Here is a 20,994-nt window from a genome sequence, read left to right as displayed (position 1 = left end):
TTCTTGACGTTTGAAGCTTATACAAGCTTTCCCTAAGCTTATATAGCGACCAAGAAATGAAACCCAACTTAAAAATCTAAGAATTAACCAACTGAAATTAACTCACCTATTACTCTTGAAGTCCACGGCTGAAGAATAAGAAAGTTTATGGAGAAATCTCTCATTTTTCCTCTTAATCCCACGTTTTTATAGCCAATAAAAGAAATATAAAAATCTTTCTCGTCAAATGACCATTTTACCCTTCTATATTTCCATATTAACTAATCAATCCTACTCACATAATTTCCAATTAAATCCCTATACTTTTGACTCATAACCGTTTTAATTGTTTTTTAATATTTTAAATAATAATTCTAGAAATATAAAAATCTTTCTCGTCAAATGACCATTTTACCCTTCTATATCCATATTAACTAATCAATCCTACTCATAATTTCCAATTAAATCCCTATACTTTTGACTCATAACCGTTTTAATTGTTTTTTAATATTTTAAATAATAATTCTAAAAAATAAAAAATTAAGATGATTTAATAACATTTTTAAATTTTATCCTACGATAATATCAGTGGGATATTAGATCTGTATCTCACGTGTGAATCCATTAATTCAACTACATTAAATATGTGTTGCGATTAATAAGATAATTAGATTGGAAACGAACATAAAGTTCCTTGAGTAATCACTATAATTAGGAATATTCGATAAAAGAAGTTTTCCTTTCATTAGAAATCGAGGGTTTTTAAGGAATAAAAGCGATAATGTAGTTAGACAATCCAAATTTGGTTAGGGTTGCATTTTGAAAGAATATTTGAAAATATAATTTTAATCAGATTTTAATATTCAATTTTTTTACTTGTTATAGTTTAACATATTAGATCAAAATAATTATTTTGGAACCAATGGAATTTTTTCAAGTGATAAGCAACTTGATATATATCGCTTAAGCAAGGTCTCGGGTTCGAGTCATTGTGCGTGTAGAAAATTCATGTTGGGAGACTCATCCACCAAAGTCGGATGTACAACACGAGTCGATCCGAATTAGTCAGGACGAAGTCTTGAAATCGAGACAATATTATATCAATTTAATTAGCGATGCTTGTAAAATATTGGTCAACTTGATATATATCGCTTAAGAAGGCATTTCTTGCAGAGAATGAGAGGTTTATCGAGAGACGGTCGAAGCGAACATGGATTTTCTGTCAAATTTTGGTGAGGCTCTAATTTAGAATTTTGCTAAAAACCTTTTCCATTGAAGTTGCAATATCTTCCATGAATAATTAGAGCCAGAACTGGGAAATTGACAACATGCAGACTTTATTCTGTTACGTGCAGCACCACATGAGTTATGGTTTTCAAAAATACCAGGAATACCTATCATAAGAGGAATCAAATCAGATATAAATTCAGAAGCTCATGGCATGAGTTTATTTATTAATGCATTGGATCTTCTGTGGCCTTCTTGATGAAACACCGACATGATTTTTTGACACAATTGTTGTCTAGAGTTACAGGTCTTGTCATGTACAGAAGAACAATGTTATTTGAGAATTTGACAACCTTCAAAATCACACATTATGCTTTATGAGGCAACTCTATCATCTATCATTCATGTTAGCAGTTATGTTCCATATTGCTAGTATATGTACTAGTTAAAAGAAATTTCTGCACCCAAAAGCCTCAGTAAATGTGAAGGTAGGAAAAACATTTGAGGGTTTGTCATAAAAAAGATGGATTATAAATGCTAAAGCGGGAAAACATGTGGGTGAACTTCACCTTAATTGTTCGTAACCCATTTAAGTGTAACCTAACATACAAATTCAGCAATAGGAAGCTGGATTTATTCCTCTTCAGCTAACACATGAACATGAACTTAAATGCAGCACGAGCTTACCTAACTTTGTGTACCAAGCTATTAGAGCGCTTTATTTCATTTTGCTTGGTTTAGGCACAACAAAAAGCTTCTGCAACTAAAGGAGTCCTTTAATATCCTCGACTACTAGCATCGTTTCTTAATTATTGTTGTTTCCTGATCGTTTTTTTGTTATGCTTAATAAATGTAAAAAGAACGGTAAGAAACAACGCTTGGAACCTTACATCTTTGATTATATAGTGCCAAAAACATCAACCTTGGTACCAGGGATTAGGATCACTGTCAAGACGGGTTCGTGATATAAATTGACAGCAATGGAAATGGTAAATTTCCATTAGCAAGGTAATCTCTACATGCACTTATGCACTACAACAAACAAACACAGATCTTCAAATGCTATCAGTTGGTCTCATGTCATTACACATGAGCGAGCTTTTCCTAGCCTTCTTCTCAAAATATCGACTCCCATGTACCTGTAAATATCAAATCAAACAAGGTTAGACTAGCTTAAAATCATGACTGTGTACCAGCTTTTGTCAAAATGGTTGTTGCTTCCTGCTGGTAAAACCAATCATATGTGTAGTCAAAGCTTACCTGCCCATCATCAAGACAGTGCCCTGAGGATTAGTTCCAGGGGATTCACTAAATGTGGAGCCATCGACAATTCGGAGTCTGTTGGTGCCAAGAACTTTGAGGTCAGAGTTCACCACTTTGCTGACATGGCATCCTCCGTGGTAATGCCAAATTGTGATCACAGTGTCTTTGCAGAACTGTTCTAGGGATTTGGTGTCATTAATATTCTTCGGTATAAGGTTAATGTTGGCCTCGACACTCATGTTAAGAAGCTTCTCTACAGTTGGTTTGTCACACTTTGTGAAGTCTGTGAAATGTTTTGATTGTATAACTTTTGCAGCCATGCGGATCCCATCGACGCATCGTTGCAGATCATGTGGGTGGCTGAAATAGTTGAAGGTAACCGATGGATTATCATCGATTTTGGTGTTGACCAAGTTGAGGTGGCCTGTGGAAATGGGCCTAGCAATCTTTTCCAAAATGAAACCTCCCTTGAATGCTTCGTGTGGTAGGTCTCTCTTCCTTTTGATGAAAGCTTGGATCGCTTCGGGTGTTCTTTGCTTCGGAGGAATCGTAGAGAGCTGGCCGATCTGGTTATGTACAACAGAAGACAGAAACCATCGTGATTAAACACTGCATTCTGATAAAACCAATTCCTAATTCATGAAATCTATGACTCAACATTGCAAGAAAGCCTAATGAATAGTTTCAGATCACCTCTGCAGACATTATTCCATGATGGCAATGAATGCTATCCTGGGACTGTCCAAATCCACTGCTCGATTCAATGTAAACTCCCATCTTGGTAATGCCTACGGTTTGAATAAGGGACTGTTCCACCATTTGATTAGTGGGGACGAAAACCGAGTTCATCGGATTATCAGCCATGCCCTTGCCAACAAACTCATTGTTCAAAACCATTGAAATGCTCAACTTCTGGAGTTCATCCCTGGGTCCAACACCGCTAAGCATTAGCAATTGAGGAGTTCCAATTGCACCACATGATAGAATCACTTCACTCCTCAGATTGTTGGTGAGAAATGCCCGATGCTGGTCCCCATTTTCATCCTTGAAAACCACTCCCATTGCCCTTGGTCGCCTCCCTTTTTGATCGAACAAGACTTTCTGGACGGTGGCATAAACCAAGACAGTGAGCATTTTGGGGTTTGCAGAAGCAAGCAGTTCAGCTGCAGTATGGCGACGGCCGAAGTGGTCGAAAAGGGTACCTCCAACTTTAGTTCCATAGATGTGATCGTAGGTGAATCCATTATAAGGTGAGACCCCGACATCCAAAAGGCTGTCCTTGAAGGCCCCCTGCCATTGTGCTAGTTTAGGCTTCTGAACAATTTGCTCCTCCACCCATGAATACGACTCATTCACTAGCCTTTCGTCCCAACCCTTTCTCCGAATGAAACTGCAATATTAACCCAACGAAGTTCACGCATCAATGCTTAATCTCCGGCTGGTGGAGTAATTTTCAGAAATGTTCATATAATTTTGATATTTTATTTATATTTTTTATTTATAATTTATATTCATCCTTAAAATTTGATAGATTCATTCGTAACCTAAAATCTTGTGTGTGAACTGCAAAATAGTAAGGTGGATTAAATGTGTAGTACATTCCCTAATAATGTCATTATTTTTTATTTAAGAATATATCTAATCATCTTCTCCTCATTAAACTAAATTTAGGCCACAAGATCACGTTAACTTTTCCTTTTTAATTGTTTGGAGTTGAGTACAAATAATATTTGTTTATATTTTTTCTTAACGGTTAGCAATATAGTTGGTCGAACTTAAGATCTCTAAAAAAATTAATATTTTCTTTAACAACTACGATAACTAAATAAATTCACGACAATTTATTTATTATAGAACGAGTGTTGAGTTATTTTATATACGTGTAAATGATTGTATTTATAAATTATTTTAGAAAAAATACAATTGACTAAACTTGATACGAAAACATTTAATTGCCTAATAAAACGGATGGATGATAGAATCATTAAAAATTGGACCAACTTACCCTGGGTTAGCTCTGGTGTAAAAGCCAGCATTGATGCAAGTGCCACCACCCAAAATCCTAGCCCTTGCATTGATCACACCATCGGTGGAAACGAAGGGTTGCGAAGCCGACGATGGCGAAGTGTCTGTCAACGCAATGTGGAAGTTGCGGAGGAAGGAGACATTGGCGTTTGAGAAAGGAACCCCTCCTCTCTCCAACAGCAACACGCTGAAGTTCTTGGACAGTGTGGCCGCCAAGGGACACCCTGCCGTCCCACCTCCGACGATTATGTAATCATACCATACTTCATCTCTGTTTGATGATGACAACGAGGACGAAGATGATGCCCCAAACGAACTTGCCCTTTTGATGAATGGGTATCTGAATTCATGATTATCACCGCAACCTGCACTATATGTTCATCAATCAAACCCAATTTTATCCGAACAAAAAGAAGAAAGAACAGATGCAGATGGGAGAGAAATAAAGAAAACCTTGAAGAAGAGATAGAGTGTTGAGCCAAAGAATCAAACAGATAAAAAGCTTCACTGCCATGAAAAACAGCAGATTTATCAAACTCGGAGCAAAAAACAAACAAATGCCTCTAAGCAGCTCTCACTGGTTGGCCTAGTTTTGTGTGTTAAACTCTCACTATGTCTATATATACAGATTAGCTTTAATAGTGGAGAGGTGATGGGTGATGAATATTAAAACACTCAGATATATATGGTAGCTAAGCAAATAACTACAGCGCAAATTATAATGAGATTAAAAGAAAAGAAGAAGGAAAATATTAAAGGGTATTGCTGCACTGCAACAAGGAATGCAGCTCTCAACTGTATTTAAAAACGCTGAAACAAGGGGTGGTGCCAGTCATTAATGGTGAAATGAACGCCGCTGTTCGGAGTAGGAGACCCTTAATTAGCCGTTGGATTTTAACTCTACCCTCATATTCATCTTCCTAAACCATTTTTCTTCATGTAGCCAGCTCATCATATACCAATCTGTTTTAAAAAACAAATTAACATTTATGATTAATTTTCTAATTATTTTTCATGCATGCACACCGTAATCTCTTTTTCTTTTTTTTCTGTACGAAATTAATTCGAGTCTATATCTATGACTATTGGTCAAGCATCTTTTAACTAATAAAGTTGTTAATTTAGTAAATCGGGATAAAATATTTATAAATTATGAAAAGAGTCTAAAAATAATAAAGAAGCTGAATTACATATAACTTCGGCTTTCATTGATTTCCACTCCAAACATTGATACAATTAATTAATGCAATTTAGGGGAAATTAAAGACCTTGTGAGTGAAGAGGTGTAAAAGTCCAAATTATTATTTAAAATAATAGCAATTTATCTTATTCGAAAATCAAAATTATATATCGTGTGAGGTTTGTAAAATTTTATTTTAACAAATGGATAACGGAGTTTTCCCTGTTTCAAGGCCCAGTTTAACTCGATTCTTCCCATTTGAAGATCCCAATTATTATTTAAAATATATTAATAATATCATTTTTTATAATTTAATTTTAATAAAATTATTTACTATATAATAATTCAAGCTGGTTTGATAAGATTGAAAATTATAAACTAGTTTATTAACAAAGCTAAATGAATATGGAATTTTCAACCTAAAAGCATTTATAATTAAGCTTATAGGTTTTCATTGAATGCGACTACTGTAAAATTGACACTACTATTGTACAAATATTCATATATATTTTTCTATGCAACCTTTTATACATTTTAATCGTATTCAATAATTTGAGTGTATGATTTTTATTTTTATTTTTTGGTAACTTAAAGAGCAAACAAGATTCAAATTCCGAATAAAGAGACGTCAATACTATTTAATTACTAGGATAATAGGATTACAAAAATTACCTATAAAATATTTCTTCTATGATTACGGGCTATTTGTGAATTCTGATAATCAAATAATCTAATTATAAAAAATAAAAATAAAAATTAGCCCTTAACGTATTATATCATAAATAAAACAGCAGAAAGTTGGCATTTCCCTTGCGTTTTTAGTTAAATTTTTAATATTAGAATTCCAACAATTTTCTTCATCTTGCTCGTATATTAAAAAACTTCATAACAGAATTGGCTAACCAAAAGTTGAATTATACATCCCTCAAAGCATGCAAAACCAAAATGTAACACCCTACACCAGTACGATATACAATCGACCAATAAGAGTGTTACACGGAACCATCAGAGTGGCTAAACAACAAATTTTCTTATCACACTCGCTTCAAATTAAAGTTTCATGTGTAAATACTTGCAATAAAATAAAAAAATAAAATTCATGTAAAAATAGTTTACAATCGGGAGCTCCTACGATTACAAAATAAATCAAAATATACAGACCATATATTTAAAACAATTTACAACTCAAATTTACAAAATAGAACTTTGAATATACATGCCCTTTAGAAATTTGAGACATACTCTGCTCTGTTGTTTGGTATGGTCAAAAGGCTCCTCTACTGGTCTTCACCTAATCTGCGTAAGGAAACAAACTTCAAACGCCGAGCTAACTAGCCCAGTGCCACAAAACTAAAATATACTAACAGGGGTACATTTACAACATGTTTTAATAACTGAAAACAATACAATGCATCATCAATACAACACTAGTGAGTATCTTTGCGATACTCACTCTCTACGCTATGATAGACATCATGGTGTAGTTGAGGGATTTCTACATCTCGGAGCTCACGCACCACTCTAGTCTACCAATGATGTGGCTTCTAGAATCATTGTATTGGACACCACACCCCTAACTAGCCAACCTTTACGAGTGTCGAACCTTGCGCCCTACCTATGGATATCCGGACTGCATCTATACTTTCAACACCCTAAACTAGAGGAACTCAGGTGTCCGAATTATTTCTCGAGCATCAACCAATGCTAGTTTTATGTCACCATAATTATTTGGTTTCTATGTTTGAATTAAACAACGTAAATATTCACTTGTAGTTTTATTTGATAATATATTGAAGTATTAGGGTACCTCGGGTAATTCCCTTAAAACGATCCTTTTTTTCCCAAAACAGACTTAGAGTATCGATACTAGCCCAAAAGCATCGATACTCCTGCAAAAGTTTCGATACTTTATATAAGTACCGATACTTTTAGACATTCTGTTCTACCTAGTTTCAATACTTCCTGGGAGTTTCAAAACTATGACTCAAAGTTTCGATACTCTTGAAAGAGTATTTATACTTCTGCCCAGAAAACATGTTTCTTCTCAAAAATGAAGAACAAGTATCGATACTAGCCCAATAATACAAATACTTGACCTGCATAATACTTAAAAACAAGCACAAAAATGCTATATCTCACTCCCAAAGACCCTTGTGAGGTCCCAAAACATGCTTAAAGTCATAAAAAGGGCATAAATAAGGTTATATCATGCTTAAAACTCCAAAACATAAAATCTACCATTGATATGCTCAATAAGCTTATTTCTTACCTTCATGTTATTCAATACATTAACATGACTCACAAAGAGCATAGAGAAGTTGTAAGTGTGGATAACTTGATTTCTAGGCTAAAGCAAAGCTCCAACTCACTCAATGGAAGCTTTTTCCTTCCCTTTTGTCTTGGAGGCTTCATCCATTTCATCCATTTCTTTCACTAATCAAGATAAGAAAAAGAAGTTTCTAAATTAACTATGTAATGAAAATAAGGATTTAGAATACTTCCAATAATCTAAATCAAACAAAAGCGAACTAGAATCTATGGATTTATTAAACCTCCCAAAAACCCATTTTGGAAATCATAGAGGAAAACTTGTAAAATGGGGCTTAAATTAAAGCTTGAAGAATGGTGATTCATAATCTCACATTGGCTCAAACTAAGATTAGATTGCTTGAAGATTGGCTCTTGAAAAGAAGAGAAATGGAAAATGATAGAAGGGAGAAGGAGAGAGTATTTGGTAAGATAATTTTTAGTTTGATTCACGTGAATCTGATATAACATCATCATATTTCCTAATTTTTTTTGGGCCAACTCAACCCAATTATCTTTAAACTTAGTTCAAACCATTTTAATGAAACTTTTAAGCTCTAAAATGAGTCTCGGTATCCGAACTACTAATCCCAATTTCGGGCGTTACACAAAATCCAACATAACCTTACATTTAAGTAAATGACCGCTCAAATCAATTAATCTGACCTGCGCGGCCCTTTCAATGCACTTGAAAATGCCTATTCATCCAGCTGTAAATCAAGGAAACGGAAAAGAAAAGATTGAAGTCTGTTGACTGTTTACCACATAGTCTTTCTTGTAATTTGTCATCTGATGAGTTTTTTCTGTCTTCTTTTTTTCAACTTCCTAGTCGTGAAGAGCATTAAGCAGATTAAGAGAGTGCAATTTAAGAGGGCAGGAAGAAAGAACCCGACGGGCTTCAAGAAACCAATGCATAGTATTTGAGATTTAATCTGTCAAATGTAATTATTAATATTAAAATTTATCATGCTCGTAGTATAATTAAAAAAAGGATATTTAAATTATATATATATATATATATATATTAATTCAAAAAATGATTACATATCTAGGAGATAAACTATTTTGCTACTCTTTTCTACAGAGTTGGATCATGCATACCAAAGCAACAAGCCCATAACTATTTTGTTGATGTACAGACATGCACAATCACGTGCACGTAGACAATTACAAGTTTTATGCTAGAGGAGATAAACTCATAAAATTTTACGAGAATGTAAACTTATAATTTTTTTTTAGGATAACAAATTTTTAATTGAAAATATAAAAAAATAATAACTAAAATATATAAAAACTGTAATTTTTTGGGGCAACTGCCCCACCCACTCCCCCTCAGTCCCTCTACACGCATTTGAACCATTAAAAATGCACGCATGAACAACAAAAGTGAGTAAAGCCAAACATAACGAAAACCCGTCTATGCAAAACATATATATATATATATAGGCCTTATAACTTACCCAACATACAACAAATCTAATTAAATATTAAAAGAAAAACCTAGGCCGAAGAGAAGGGGAGGCTCCTTTGTAGAACGGCACTTGTACAAAAACAAATGCCTTCTCAAGAAGTGTTAAGTCGCATTCTTCGAAGAGAGGGAGAGAGATTTCATGCCCTATAAATAACGTATGTGACAAACACCCAACCGCGAAAGCGAGCACCCGACAGGCACATCTTCAAAGCACAAAAAACCAAATTCTGTGATGAGTTGCTCATTCTTCCTTTGAGGGGCTGGAGTATTCAATATAATTTCTTGATGCAGTTACTCCAGATGAAGCACTCGATGACATGCTACTGCTGGTGCTCCCGTTTTGGAAATTTTTAGACTCTGCACTCGGGTTTGTCTGAGGATAGTTAGTTGCAGGTCATTGGCCCTGCTCCGCTAACTTTCTGAGAAGGTTCATGACGGTGGGCAGGAACTTGGTAGATATAGAAAGAAGACCAGGAAGCTGTGCAAGCATACAGAATCATAGATTAGATCTTCAGTCAAGAGGAAACATAATAATCGCAATTAAAATAGGAGTAATTTGAGGATCTTTCGATTAAGAATGTTAGAAGGATTTTGAGGATCTTCAGCTTAATGACTGGGCTCCATTGAAATTTAGCCAAAAGCAAACTTTACGGAATTAATGTGGAGAGTGACATCCTTGAAGATTGGGCTACGGAGATTGGTTGTTCTATTGGTTCATTTCCCAAGGAATACTTAGGCCTTCCTTTAGGGGCAAAAACGAATTCGGAGAAGTTGTGGGATCCGGTTATTGTCAAGTTTAATAAGAAATTGGCTGGTTGGAAAGCTACTTCTTTATCGATGGCGGGTAGATTGGTGTTAATAAAGTCGGTATTATCATCCTTACCTATTTTTTTCCTATCTATGTTTATGATGCCTTCTACTATATATGTAGGCCGTTGAGTGGAGGAGGATTGGGAGTGGCGGATTTGAAGGTTACAAATCGAGCGTTGTTGGGCAAGTGGGTTTGGAAGTTTGCCAATGATAAGAATTCGATGTGGAAGAAACTTTTATGTAGCAAACACAATGTGAGCTGTCAATCCATGGATATTAATAGAGTTTTCTCTCATAAAGACTCTTGGATTTGGAGGGGAATTGTGAATAACTATTTAAAGGATGATGTCTTTGGAGGTTGCCTTAGATCTCATGCTAAGCTTCAAATAGGTAATGGTAAATCTATTTCCTGTTGGAGTGATACGTGGAATGGGGATTTTCCTTTGAAACTTATGTTTCCTAGAATGTATGCCCTTTCTTCAAATAAATTGGGTAAGGTAGCTGATTTTGGGTGTTTCGATTCGTCTGGATGGGTTTGGAATATTAAGACCAGGAGGAACCTTTGTGATTGGGAGGTTGAGCAGTTCGTTGAGTTATTGGACAGCCTAAAAAACATTAAATTGATGGAGCCTTTGGAGGACTGTTTGTTGTGGGATGGTTCGGACGATGGGCAGTTTTCTGTTAAAGCGTGTAGGAAAGCTCTTTCTGTTTCTCTTGATGACTCAGTTCAGTGGGAGAAAGTTGTTTGGCTGGGTTTAGTTCCTCCTCGAGTGGAGACTTTCCTTTGGCAATTGTCACATCAAAAAGTAGCTGTGAGAGTGGAGTTATTGAGAAGGGGGGTTGATTTAGGGGAGAACATTCCTCTGCCCGTTTTGTAATCAAGATGCTGAATCAGTTCAGCATCTATTTATTTCTTGTCCTGTATCTTGGGAAATGTGGATGAAAATTATAGGGTAATGGGTATTCGGCTTGCTCTTCCGCAAGACCCTCCTAAACTGCTCAGTTCATGGGCTGATTTGAGGCCATATTCTACTATATGGAAGTTTATTCCAGAGGCAGTTTTTTGGTCCATTTGGAAGTTAAGGAACGAGATCATCTTCGACAAAGGAAAGTTGGACAGAATCTCTTTATTTTTCACTGTTTGATTCAGAGTAGCTAAGTGGTTTGTAGCTAAGTATCCCCTATTTTCAACTCAGGTTGATTTCTTAATTGGTGGCCCCTCTGTGGCTGACAACCTTTCAGACTCTAAGGTTCTGGACAGTATTGTGTTTTGCTGGATTCCTCCTCCACTGGATTTCTTTAAGATGAATGTGGACGGGGCGGTGAGTAGTGTGGGGATGGTGGCGGGTATTGGGGGAATTCTAAGGGACTGGAATCGGGTGGTACTGACTTCATTTTCAGTAAATGTAGGTCCTAATACTCCCATCCTAGCAGAAATGAAGGCTATCAAGAAAGGCATTGACATCTTTGTTTCATCTGTATGGGCTTCGAAGGGTAGGCTCATTATTGAAAGTGATTCAAAGACAGCAGTGGAATGGATTAAAGATCAAAGTTCAGTCCCTATTTACCTGTCAAATTTTGTGAAGGAGATTGCGTCTGATGTTTCTTTAAATCAGTTCATTATCAGGTGGATTCCTAGGTGCTGTAATTGTGAGGCGGACAAGCTAGCGAAGGAGGGAATTGGCTGATTGTACTGCTTTTAGTTGGTTTGTATGTCTTTGAGGGGAGGTCATGCAGGAGTGTATCAAGTCTTATGTATTTTTGTAGGAGTGTTTTTAACTTTTATGTAATTGTTTTATCATTAATAAAATGATGTACTCTTTTCCTCCTTCCACTAGAGGGTTCTTGCCTTAGGGCAGTGGACTACTTAGAGGGAGGCTTTTAATGAGGCATCCTATTCCTATAAAAAAAATAGGAGTAATTTGAAGGAAAAGGCAGTTTAATAGTTCTTAATGACATCATGAAGTGAAAGAAGTTTTACTAAATAACCGCATTTGCTTGGAAAACTACAGAATGCCATGTAAGATACAGAAAACAGACTCAGATATTCCATCCAAACAGCAAGTGGAACACACTTTAATAACAATTTATTTCAAATAACGAGCTGCAAAAATAGAGAACAATGGAATATTTAAAATAAATAAATAAATAGCACAAAGCCCTGACTGATAGGCTGATAGCTATATTTAGCACAAAGCAAACCGTCTTGATAAATCTGATTTTGAATTTCAAGTTTACACAGCCAAAAGGTTTTTAAATGCTTTTAAATTAAATTGTTTGAATGTAATGTACTATAAAGTTATTGTCTAGCTTAAATAACAGAACTTTATTTTGACACTTACAACACCATGGCGGAATTCTCCCGAAATGTCAAGCTGCACCCATAGAGCCTTCACGACAAGGTAACCCACAAAGATGACACCCAGATACAAAGGATTTCTGCAATGAGGATATTTATAAGTAAGCACAAGCAACAAAGGATAATATCATTAAATACCAACCAAAATCAATTCAAAGCCACACCTTAGAAGAGTCATGAATTTCATTAAATCCCAAGACCATTAAGGCAACAATTGCCCATGGAGGTGGCATCCAGTTGTTGTTACGCTTGCTTGCTTCCTGAAAGCAGAAGGAATCAGCAAACTCAGGTACAATGTGATGCATTAGCAGTAACATGTCTAACTAAACCAAAATATTTATTCTGAATTCCGGTAAATAAAACTTGACATCAATACTGTATCTGTATATGGCTACAAAGAGGCAATAGGCAAAATTAGAGGTATACAACATAATTTCAGCGATGTAAGCAGGCAATAAATGATTATTAACTAAAGCCTTGTAATATGAATTGCAAACGCCAAGACTTATTTTTCTAACTCCCCTTAAGACATTCATGACTATTACGGAGGCAGAATTGGAATATGATTGACGTCGACAATTCATATCCATATTGGATGGGCAGGAGAGAAAATGAAATCTTCACAATAACTAGAACTAAGTTCATGCCTGAGCGGAAATGGCCTGAGTGACACTGTACTCTGTCTCATCCCTGAATTGCCGCCACAAAGATTTGCACTGAACAGGCATGATCAACGTCTTGGCAGACGGAACCTACACCAAAATCAGACATAAGAATAAATCATGCCTGACATGGGGTGGAAAAGACGGTGTTCAACTGATGAAGATGGCAGTAAAAGAGAAAAAAGTATCAAAACCCTGGTTGCTTCAGCATTATACATTTCGGTGAATGTCACAAAAAATTTGGTATTTTATGGTAAATCCTTTGTCAGACAAACAAACTGCGACTTTTCATTTTTAATCCATGTGAGAATTGAAATGTCAACAAAAAAAAAGTCATAATTATTTTTGAAATTAATTAGAAAATTAATTTCAAAAATAATTATGACAAAAAGTATGTAAGGGTCATCCAGTTTTTATAGTTCAACCAAATCTCATAAAGAACCTCAGCAAGAACAAGACTTCACCTGCTCCCACGTGCTTGAGGCCAACATATAAAATGCTGTAATGCTCCTGTTAGTAACAACAGCATTATTATTTTTTGAATCCACCAAGGCAGAAGTTAGTGTATCCTCAATATCATCATCATTATCATCCAACCGGATTGCAGCCATAACAGATAGCAACTTTAAGGACTGGTAACAAATAATAAACAAGCTTAGAAGAGAATAGATCGTACAATAATTATGAAAATCCAATAAATGATAATACATCAACATACTGCAGAGCGAGCTGTTCTTGTGATGGCTCGAATATCTTCTTTCCCAGTCCAAACCCGTGGCATTGAATCAGAATCATGACTAAACAATGTTGAAAACCTGTATACAGATTTAGGATCAGTATTGATAATGTATAATATCTAGCAAATCAAACTGATCAACTCAAGATATTGAAATATCTATTACCAGTCCTTCATACGAATCAATACCCTTCCAGCTTCTTCTCTTGCTTTTGCTTCAACCACACCTCTTGCATAATCTTGTAGACTCAGCAGCATCTTCTCCTTAGTTTCTGCATCTATGTCAAAACCAGAAATGGCACTAGAGAGTCCAGAAACTGCTGATTCTGTTTCACGCTGGAGAAGTTTCTTTATTGAGGGCCATGTATCATTATTAGCTCCATCTAAAAGAGCTTCAACAGGTCCTGCTAATGTCTCATTCAGCTTCGCCTGCAAATGCAACATAATGATCAGTAAAATTCTACATGGTGATTTAACTTGTCATAAACATGCTGTGAACGTCTCCATGACACATTCTTTGAAAGTTTATGGAAGTCCTCGACTATATACAACACAGAAATCTATAACTTGAAAATGATACACAAACTCCTGCTTTAAAATTTTGTTAGGATGCACCATCCTAACTTTACATAATATTCCTTTATCGGTTAGGATTGCTAAACAGCAAGTAATCTGGGAACTGATTTGTTGTTAACCACCAGGACAATAACTTGAAATGAGTAAATGATTAGAAGAGACAAAGAGATAAGTTACCATACCTCATATGATGAAGTCAGCTCTGAAAGTTTGGCAGCTCGGACTGAAGCAACATGTGCATCAACATCACGATGTAACTTATCCCTGACTTTAGAGCAATCCCAATTTGCCAGCTCAACAACAGCATCTGCAAGTGTAAAAACTCCACATGTATTCAGTCTACCTTGTCAAGAAAAAAGTACCATCATTGACAACTATAGTACCAAACATACTATATGCAATCAATATATGAAAGCTCGTCACAAAAATTTTGATTCATTGTAATGGTTTAAAAACTCAAATTTACTTTTATGAATAATTTATTACCCAACAAACCTTTTTAATGATTCTTTTTCCCATTTCATAGCTGTTGAATTACTGTTTTGTAGCTTTTATTTCGATGCCAGCTTATAGATAAGAGAATGGTTCATGAATTCTAACAATACCTGCACATCCTTCATCAAATAAAGAAATATATGATTCAGTGCAGTTCCGAGCAGCCAAAGAAAACCCCTCCCCTCTATTCAAAGCTTTCTCAAATGCTTCCTTAAAATTTTCAAGAGTTACAGACCTCAAATGCCCTAGCATGAATTGGTGGGCTGGTTGGACAAGCTACATCAGAAGTTGAAAGCAAATAAGTTGAGAAAATCAAATAAGAAGAAAACTGTGGCACAAATACAGTTAGTTCTATTACTTGTAGCAGCTTTTCTTCAAGCTGCTTTCGCTTTGCAGATCGGACGCCTTCATCAAAATATGTTGTCTCTGCATCATACCTATAATTAGAACAATGAACAAAGAAATTGATGTCACTGATACATGGCAGTAAACTACTTAAAATAAATACATAAAAAAAATAAACTTAAATTGATCAATAGATATGACACTTATTTGGCCCAGGTATATCTCAAGAAAGACCTATTCAGTCAAGCAATATATCATCACCATCTAGGAAGCATGAACATGCAGTTCTGGTGCAACATGAGATGTACAAGGTGACACTGTAATTTCTGAAATATTAGGACAAGAGTATGGCTAGACACCACAGTGAAATAATTATATCCATATAAATATTTTTTTTTGATAAAAAGGAAGGCCTCGTTAAAAACCCCCCTTCATAACCGTCAAGCAACAAAGACTCAACGGACATTGGAAGGAGGAAAAGTGTGCCTTTGAAATTTCATTGCATAAGAACCAAGTACAATAAGATCAGACTACCACCCAAGAACGATGGCAGCCCGCTCAACACATTGCCAAACAGCAGTACCTACACGAATATGTTTAAACCCTACAACAAAACTAACTCATATGCTGATCAACCAATTACAAACAAAAATCATTCCCTAATGTTCCCGATAAACCAAAAATAGAAAAACAACAACCCAATTAATTCCCCATCATTTAACCAATCCCTTGTTTGGCAAGTTTATCCGGTTCACAATTTGCTACTCTGGCCACATGACGGACAATGATCCCTTTATTGACCATGATGTTTGCAATATCTTTAACAATGGATAGAAACATCGGAGTGGTGATAGCTGGATTTTTTATCCACTCCATTGCCACTGCACTATCGGACTCCAAAATAATCCTTTGATTCACCGACAAATCCGAATCCAGGAACAGATTCAAACCTCTCTTCACTGCCATCAATTCAGCCATAATAGGAGGACCGGATCCAACTTGTTCTGAGAACGAACCCAACATCACTCCTTTCTCATCTCTTATAAGCCCACCAATTCCTCCCTTCGACCACCACCTGTCCATAGCACCATCTACATTCAGTTTAACTAAACCCGTAGGTGGAGGAGACCAACTGACTACCTTTTGCGATATTTTTTCGTCGAACATAACACGATCAGCTAGCAGCAGATCCCCCACAAGACTATCAAAAGAGACTATCAATTTAGGAAATTTTGAAGAAAACCATGATGCCACTCTGTACCTTGATAGAAAAGATAACAAAGTGAAACCTAATTTCCCATTATTAAAAATAATATCATTCCTCATTTTCCAAATTGACCACAAAACCGCTCCTGGGATGAAGGTCCAAGCGCATGAACGTGGCACAAGATCAAACCAAACTGAAAATAAGGCTAAAGGGCACTCTGGATTTGCAAAGGAAACCTCCCACCGGCGCAAGAAGCTAGTCCATAACCCCCAAGACACTCCATATAAATAATATAAAAATAGCTTTTAAATATTTAAATATTGGTTTTGAGTATAAAAACTTTGAACCTTTAAAACCCATTTATATTCAAATAACTCAAATTCAAAGGTTAAGAATACCCCCATGTCAGAGGTGTCCGTGTTAGACATGTGACAGATACAAGTATGCAAGGGAATGTGGCATGTATATGCTTCATAGATCAACATCATGACCCACAAGCCATCGGGTTGCCAATTAGTAATCAAAACATTCCTATAGATCCTTTAGCATCAGAATTCTGCATTCACTTTGACAGAATGAATCAAATATATAATTTCTTCAATGCTCAACTGATAATATTTGCACAAATGAGCTCAGCTATGTAGGTAGCAGCCTATTTGTAGCTTAGACACCACAAAAATTGTATTCTAATCTCATTAAAGTATTCTTACTCTGATAGAGACTCGTATAGAATTGAATTCAGCTTCTTCCCAAAACCAGCAACTGGACCAGACTGTACAGCTTCCTCTAATAGACACCAGTTCTGTCATGTGATGTGATAGGTTGGTTCCAGTTTCAAGAACAATAACCAGCCGTCCAGAAAAAAAATATATGCAATTTTGTGCGTGCAAGGACATTTAAGAATATAAACAATATTCCATTTACCTCATTTGAAGTGAAAGCAGCAAACTTCTCATTGGCAATTTCTTCGCAGCGGACCGTAGCCACCATGACCTACAACAAAATGAAGCACATACAACAGAAAAATCAACAAGTTATTATCCATAACAATGTCCCAAAGGTTACCTTATGGGCTGGAAGGTCAAGGTCTTTATTCTCCTTAATGACTTTCCAGATATGTTGTGCACTAAAAGAGAACCCTGAAGCAGGTACTACACCCCTCCGATTTCCAGCAATCCCCCGGGTGCAATAGAGTGGAAGAATCGTTGCCTCAAATTAGCAACCTTCAAAAATAATACTGGAATCAGACATTGCAAATTTGCATGAACAGAAGTCAACAGACAATCAATAGGGTGATGGCACAAAATGCAGATATTCAACTTCTTTCTTTCCAGTTAAAAACGTATGAACAGTGTGAAAGTATGTTTTCATGCTCGAAATACTGATTGTCCTAATGCGATGACCTAAAACGGTACCTGCTCGTTAAATTGCTCCTCCTTTTCTTCATAACTAGAAAGTGCAACCACCTCAACCTGGTAATTATCAGCAATAGCATTAAATTGTCAGAAGCAATACTCAAAAGAAAAGGTACACAGAGATGTTAGACATTCAAACTTATGTTGCATTAACTCACAACCCAGAATCATACATTGAAAAAATCACTTAATGGAGTTTCTTTATGTGCATGTGGCTTAGGAACAGAGTCCCATATCTGCAGTTAAGGATAAATAGGTCAGAAGAAAATATTACTTGAGTTAATAAAAAAAAGCAAGGAAGCATTGACACCATATATCTGTACCTTCTGAATATCTTCTCTCAGAACAGGTTCTAAATTTTCCAATTGTGTCTGTAAACAAGAAAAAGACATTAACCACAGTCCCAATTGAAAGTAAGGAATCCTTAGTCAGATATAGTAACAATATAAAGCTTAATGGCTAAAAACTATTAAGGAAAAAGGTGAACAAAAACTAGCTCTCCAAGAACAAAATGCTCACCCTTGTTTTATCTCGAATAACAAACATCAAAGTCGTTTTGCGGGGACTAAACAATCGCATCATCATCTGCAGCCAAATAAAGATAAGGGCCACTCAAAATTCAAGGCACTGCTTAGAAAGGGCAATGAGATGGTGCATACCTGGAATACAGTCTTCAGAAGAGGCTTGTTTGCAGCTTGCTCACGACCAATGTCATGACACCACCTTAAAGAAAGTTGCTCAAGAATATCAATTTGCATATAGTAAGGAAAGCAATTAACTTAAATGAAAATCCAAAACTACATCAAGCACCAAGTAGGTTCCATGCCTTACATGTTTATAAGTACTATATCTGAAACTGCCAGCGCAAAAAGCGCACTTTGTTTCTCAAATGCTGTGTCATCCTGGAATAATGCAAATCCATGACTACAGTGAAAGGCTCTATACCAGCACATTTTGCCATCCAAATACCTTTAGTGGTTTGAGACCTAACAAGACACTCGGTCCATTAGTTGTTTGAACCAATTGAAACTAATGCAATTTGCTAGTACAGAATCATAAGTTACCTTCCCTTGAATGCATCCATTTCCCTGAATTTTGTGTAAGACAAATGATTTAACAGTGTACTTTTACCTGTCAAGATCATGGAAGATAAAGTGAAACTTTTAATGACCTAAGCTGCACTTGCATAACTAACATAAAATGATAAAACACCTAAAAATGAAATCATTAATGGCATGGTCCGCATGAATTAGAATCAAATTAATGATAAGAAAAGATGGATATAACACTAACTACAACAGTAAATCAACAATATCTTGTAGTAACAAGTTAATTTGAAAGTGAGATATGAAAAAAATATGCCATTTTTGAAAACTGACATGGCCAGACTTCAAGCTTATCATACTCTCATTTGTATCCAGCATATTTCTATTACAATATCATTAAACATAATGCAAAGTAAATAAATGAAACATGTTAATGTGAACTCTAAGTAAACACCTGAATAACAGGGAAAGCATGAGTATAAAGCAGGAAGTATCGAAAATATCAAGGCATATTTCTTATCAAAAAAATATCAAGGCATACCGCTACTTTGCGGTCCCATGATGGAAACCACAGCGTATGACAGCCCACACTCATGAAGTTTTACTTCCTTGATAAAAGGTTCGATTCCAGTATCATTGAATGAACCATCTCCATCAATAAGTTGAATTGAACAACATTCATCACCCGTAGCTGAAAATGAAATGTTCATATCATGTCTAAGTAAAGCAAAGAAAGCTTCCATGATACACAGAACTAAACAGCCCTATCCATTATTGGCCAACAAAGTAAATGCCTTATTCATTTTTACATATTATTTTCAAATTAAAATCACCATATCAATTGATCAAGGAAATCAGTATTGAAGAGCAAACACTCAATATCAGTTTCAATAAGTTGAATTGAACAACATTCATCTCCAGTTCTTTGTTTTAATTCTACTAAGCTTTTTCAGCAACCAAACATGCAATAAGCATGAAACTCATCCCTGGTCCTGATCCAATCATCACAATAAATTTCAGATTTAAACAACTAAACTGAACTTTCGAAACATAAAAATCAGTATTGAAGAGCAAACACATTTGGCCGGTTGGCCAAGCTGCTCATCTTTGTACCCTCTTAGGCCATGGGTTCTAGAGTCTAGACCCACTAGAAGCACTCCCCTTCCTTCCCTAGGGTCCCTTTTCCCTCCCCGGGTAGGATTAGGATTAGATTTAGAATTTGTAAAAAGAAAAAAAAACAGTATTGAAACGTGAAATTCCACCCCCCAAAAGATCGCATCTCCCTTTAAATAACAATAATAAGAAAAAAAATCATTAAGGCGGCGCTGTATGCTCAAGCACTCTCCTTTCCCGTTGCATTAGAGAAATTTAAAAAAACGCAAAATTAACTGAATAATTAAAGGAAGAAACGGATCGTTGAATAAGCTATAAATAGCGATAAAGGTAAAGCAAAATATAAAAAATAAAAGGGAAAATAGAATAAGATGAAATAATTAGAGGGTTTACCCATTGAATCTTCTTTGAAACTGAAAGAGCTCAGAAAATAATGAGATCGATTTCTGATGAAAGATAGACAGAGAGAGCGAGAGAAACAAAGTGAGATTGATCGATCTCAAAGGGGGCGTTTTGAAGCTCTTCTTCCACTTTTAGTTTTTATACCATCGCATATGCAATTCTTGTCTTCCTCTAACTTTTAGGAATGGCTTTAGACGTCTATTCCGATTTTTCTTTTTCCCAACAGTCAAAATATTTTTTTTATTTGATTTTAACAAAGTTAAATTGCTACTGATGTAACTTCAAACTCCTCTTCTTTCTTTACATATCTATTTGAGATTAGTAGTTAAATATATCAATAAACAAATTACTAAATTAATATGAAGTAAGTAAAAGA

The 20,994-nt window shown here is 35.7% G+C and overlaps 1 protein-coding gene and 1 pseudogene across 1 annotated transcript; both read right to left on the bottom strand.

Annotated features, from left to right (window-relative positions):
* Positions 1 to 2,071: 2,071 nt before the first annotated feature.
* On the bottom strand, positions 2,072 to 5,153 carry LOC120195114 (protein HOTHEAD-like). Its single transcript, XM_039197217.1, has 5 exons — positions 4,948 to 5,153; positions 4,475 to 4,859; positions 3,163 to 3,859; positions 2,467 to 3,035; positions 2,072 to 2,345 (listed from the first exon to the last, which is right to left on the bottom strand). The coding sequence occupies exons 1-5, from the start codon at positions 5,006 to 5,008 to the stop codon at positions 2,282 to 2,284; spliced, it is 1,776 nt and encodes a 591-aa protein (XP_039053148.1). The 5' UTR covers positions 5,009 to 5,153; the 3' UTR covers positions 2,072 to 2,281.
* A 4,529-nt stretch (positions 5,154 to 9,682) lies between these two features.
* On the bottom strand, positions 9,683 to 20,759 carry LOC120195112 (annotated as a pseudogene).
* Positions 20,760 to 20,994: the final 235 nt, after the last annotated feature.

The sequence above is a fragment of the Hibiscus syriacus genome, unplaced genomic scaffold (assembly GCF_006381635.1).
Source record: "Hibiscus syriacus cultivar Baekdansim isolate YM2019G1 unplaced genomic scaffold, ASM638163v2 tig00117005_pilon, whole genome shotgun sequence".
In the NCBI taxonomy this organism is placed as follows: Eukaryota; Viridiplantae; Streptophyta; class Magnoliopsida; order Malvales; family Malvaceae; genus Hibiscus; species Hibiscus syriacus.
Note: the sequence above shows the minus strand (reverse complement) of the source record. Positions and strands in the feature narration are given on the sequence as shown.

What these genes read in the sequence shown, in the direction of transcription:
- LOC120195114 (XM_039197217.1), bottom strand. Translation starts at nt 5,008, where the DNA reads ATGGCAGTGAAGCTTTTTATCTGTTTGATTCTTTGGCTCAACACTCTA. An exon ending in CACTCTATCTCTTCTTCAAG is followed by an intron (nt 4,860 to 4,947) that starts GTTTTCTTTATT and finishes CATATAGTGCAG; the next exon opens with GTTGCGGTGATAATCATGAA. An exon ending in TACACCAGAGCTAACCCAGG is followed by an intron (nt 3,860 to 4,474) that starts GTAAGTTGGTCC and finishes TTAATATTGCAG; the next exon opens with TTTCATTCGGAGAAAGGGTT.